The 4557-nt window shown below is 32.3% G+C and overlaps 1 protein-coding gene across 1 annotated transcript; it reads left to right on the top strand.

Moving 5' to 3' along the window:
* The first annotated feature begins 799 nt into the window (after positions 1-799).
* Positions 800-4093, top strand: LOC113326725 (transcription factor MYB90-like). Its single transcript, XM_026574412.1, has 3 exons — positions 800-935; positions 1120-1249; positions 3274-4093. The coding sequence occupies exons 1-3, from the start codon at positions 800-802 to the stop codon at positions 4091-4093; spliced, it is 1086 nt and encodes a 361-aa protein (XP_026430197.1).
* The last annotated feature ends 464 nt before the right edge of the window (positions 4094-4557 follow it).

A 4557-nucleotide genomic window follows, 5' to 3' on the forward strand; every position in this document is an offset into this window, starting at 1 on the left:
ATAACTTTAGTTTAGGCCGTGTGACCCTGTGTCTCTGTGTTCCCATGATGTTTATGGATTGTGTATGTTTTACTCTTTTATGCTAAAACTTGACACGAGAAAGTCCTTAATGCACCACTAAGTGTACAGTGTACTCCATGTTGTGCCATCTACTAGAAACACCCATATTGTTCATTATCCTCAAATTTACTGAACTGATTATATGCACAGTGATATAGTCCGAAACCGTAGACATTACTGAACTTTTGGGGAAGAAAACCAACAAGCTAAAAGAAGCAAACACACGTGACACAGCTGATGAGACTCTTATTAATTAAGATCAAATATTACACAGTGTACGCATATGAATATGACATTGTTTATCCTAGTCCCTCAATTATTAGTGGTCTTAGGATTCTTACCAGTCTAGATTCAAACTTACTTACGCATTTATGACTGAGGACTGGTAGCTAATTCAGTGAATATACAGTATCATATGGTAAATAATGCATGTACGTGTCAATGAAAAAAAAATCTAGTAAAAACATGATCCTTTTCATCCGTGTGTGGTTACTAGATTTGCACGTTGGTTGCTGCTACGTAGTATCTAAATTAGCAGTGAACACTTCACTCTCTACTTCGTCACATGCAAGATATTGTTTGTTCGAATTTACTGTACGTACTTTCTCTCACCTAGATGCTTTTGTTTTTTTAGGGGAACCCGACCCTAGCTACATGCTATATATATATCATCAACAAGTTGAAGCCGTATACTTCAATAATAATAGAAAACTTACATTTGTTGCACCATTTTCCAATTATGGAGAGTTCTTCAATTATATCTTCAGAAAAAGGTTTGAGGAAAGGAGCCTGGGCTGAAGAAGAAGATCAACTTCTTAGGAAATGTATCTTAAAGTACGGTGAAGGAAAATGGCGTCAAGTTCCTACTAGAGCAGGTAAATTACTTATGTCGCTTAATGTATTGTCTTCCCGGATTAATGAAGAGCAAATGAAATATCCATGTAAACTAATTAAGCTTAGTTAAGTACGTAGCTTGCTGCTACAAATTTAATGGGGTTTGGACAAATTTCTTCTATCCTTGTCATAATGCTTGTTCTTAATTTTGCTAAATTCTTACAGGGCTGAATCGATGTCGGAAAAGCTGTAGATTGAGGTGGTTGAACTATCTACAACCAGACATTAAAAGAGGAGAGTTTAAAGAAGATGAAGTGGATCTCATCATCAGAATGCATAAGCTTCTTGGTAACAGGCAAGTAGCTTAACTGTTAAGCTAATTAGCTATATGCCATTATGCTTATATCTCATCTGGGTTAACTCATCACTATTGATAATCAAAATATCAATTTGCTGCAAGAACTGAGAGCAATAGTAGGAATTACTATTTAGTCCAATTTTTTATGACCCAGTTAATGGCTAGTCCACCCACAAAAAACATTTACTCGTTAGTCCAAAAACATGTTTTTGGACTAGATTATTTACTCGCTAGTCCAAAAACTTTGTGGAGATTATAAAGTGTATTTTCTAAATGCCTAAAACACCCTTACAGATCTAATTAGTATCAACACATTGAATATTACTAGTAATATGTTACTACATACTAATAGTATCAATATGGTCATACTACATATCAATATGTACTATATTAATAGTAAAAAGAATATGTTACTCGTAAATTAAGTAACCACTCTACTATACTAGTAGTAACATGTGTACTAGTAGACTAGTTTACTAGTAGTAACTAGTACTATACTAGTATACTAGTAGTACTAATAGTAACTAGTATACTAGTAACATATTAATATGTAATATCAATATATAACATACTACATATTAATATGACACTACATATTACATATGTTAATAGTTACTACATATTACTAGTTTCATATGTTACTACATATTACATATGTATACTAGTTACATATGTATACTAGTAAACTAGTATTAAGTAACTACTCTACTATACTAGTAGTAACATGTGTACTAGTAGACTAGTTTACTAGAAGTAACTAGTACTATACTAGTATACTAGTAGTACTAATAGTAACTAGTATTATACTAGTATACTAGTATATTAGTAACATATTAATATGTAATATCAATATATAACATACTACATACTAATATGACACTACATATTAATATGTAGTGTCAATATATAACATACTACATATTAATATGTAGTATCAATATTAATATGTAATATCAATATATAACATACCACATATTAATAATGTTACTACATATTAATATGTAATGCCAATGTATAACATACTACATATTAATATGTAGTATCAGTATATAACATATTGATACTAGTAACATATGTTACTACATACTACATTTGTTCTATATATGTTACTACATATTTTACTACATATTAATACTAGTATACTACTAGTTATTAGTTACTACATATTACATATGTTACTAGTTACCACATATTACTAGTTATTAGTTACTACATATTACATATGTTACTAGTTACCACATATTACTAGTTACATATGTTACTACATATTACATATGTATACTAGTATACTAGTAAACTAGTATTAATACTAGTATATATGTTACTACATATTACATATGTTACTAACATACATAGTATATTATTTGTTAGGGTTAGTAGAGTAATTTTACTCTTTTCAAATCTTTTTTGGACTAGGGAGTAAATGTTGTTTCCCGCTGGATTAGCCACTAATCCGGATCGGGTTTAGTGGACTAAACAGAAAATCTCTCAGAGCAATATGTATAATTGGCGGTGGCATGAAGGTCTGTGGGCCTGTCACCTGTGGCAGCTCTTTTTTAACGAATATACTCCTCCGTATATACTAAAGAGTTTTATTTTTTATTTCTTTTATCGTTCAAAAAGAAAAAAATATCGGTAAAGAAGGATTTTATTCATGCACGAAGTTTTTACGGGAAGTAAAAACTAGCTAGCTTCAATGGTTTGATGCCAATTATATTTGCTTCAATTTATGTTAGCACCCGAATTTGCTTCAATTTATGCACGAAGTGGTGACTGGTGAGCAGAAAATAACACATAGGAAAATAGGTTAAGCAATAAGACAAAATGGAAATTTTCCGGATGTGTTTTAATTGTTTTTGTCCACTCTTGGTTGTGCCCATTCCATAATTATGTATGCAAATCATAATCATGTAAAAAAGTAAATTGAATTGACATGCACGTATAAGACGAGTTTGATTGTTTTAATTATATACGTTTACTTAGTAACAAACACCTAATTCCAATTTATGGACTTCTTTCAGATGGTCATTAATTGCTGGTAGACTTCCAGGAAGAACCGCAAACGATATCAAGAATTACTGCAACACTCGCTTGAAAAAAACTTGTTTCTCCAGATACAATACCGAGAAAGGAAAACAAGTTGTCGTGACCAAGAAATCAACAGGAGATGATAATACCGCTCATCGTGATGGCCAGGACCATGAACACCGGAAGATTCTAAAACGCAGGCGCCTGTGCCCAGATATTAGTACTATAGATCATATTGATGATAAACATATGAGAACCGAAGTCGTAAGACCTCAACCTCGAACCTTCAAGAAATCTCAGTGGAATATGAATAATGTGCCAACACCAAATAATGAGAACATCACCATAACAACAACTAGATTTCCTAAGAATTCACAAGTTGTTAGTGAAAATGCTACTAAATGTTTGCCATTATTATTCGATGATCATCACGATCACTTCTCAAATAATCAACAAATTTATGATAATAGTACTTACTGGTTGAAAAATATTTTGTTCGGTGACACTGAAGAAAAAGAAGATTCAACGACGAAGAAGAAGAAAAAGAAGCCAAAGAAGAAGAAACGAGTTACGTCTAACAATAATGCCTCATCACAATTTGAAAGCAATACAACCAAAGGTGTTGAGGATGGGATGGCAAACGCTAAAGATAGCGGTGGTGACAATCAACATGCTTACTACTGTAGTTTCAATGAGGGCAAAGGGTTAGAAGAAGACGGTAATGCTGGCGACAACGACAACTTCTGGAACAATTATCTTGATGACAATTTGTGGCATATGTTAGGGGAAGAACATGAGCAGTATTTAATTTAATGATCTAATTAAGGGTAATGTAACAAGTATTATTACGAAATCAATTAGCTTAATAACTAGTGACTAAGCATTTAAGCAACTAGATAATTAATTAATTACAAAACAATCAGTATGCATGGATTAATTTCTTACTGAAAGCTAAATTGATTAACACATTAGTGTTACAGTTTTAGAGAAAATGCTCCTTTCATGTTTAATGTAGACGGACGTGGTTCTCATTATCTCACGGGAACATAGTAGAAGATTTGTCTTGGTTTATAACGAGCCAAATAATTAAGAGTTGAAATGTATTTTGTTTTTTCATGAGAGAAGGTTGCAACTTGGTGAATGACTGAATGTGATGGCGGCACCCACACTCTAACAAAATTGAGGTGGTTGAATCATCTACAACCAAACATTCAAAGGAACTTCCGTGTGCTTTTACATGAAAAAGAAAGAAGAAAAAAAACGGCAATATATTCAGC

Source organism: Papaver somniferum, chromosome 1 (genome assembly GCF_003573695.1).
Source record: "Papaver somniferum cultivar HN1 chromosome 1, ASM357369v1, whole genome shotgun sequence".
NCBI lineage: Eukaryota > Viridiplantae > Streptophyta > Magnoliopsida > Ranunculales > Papaveraceae > Papaver > Papaver somniferum.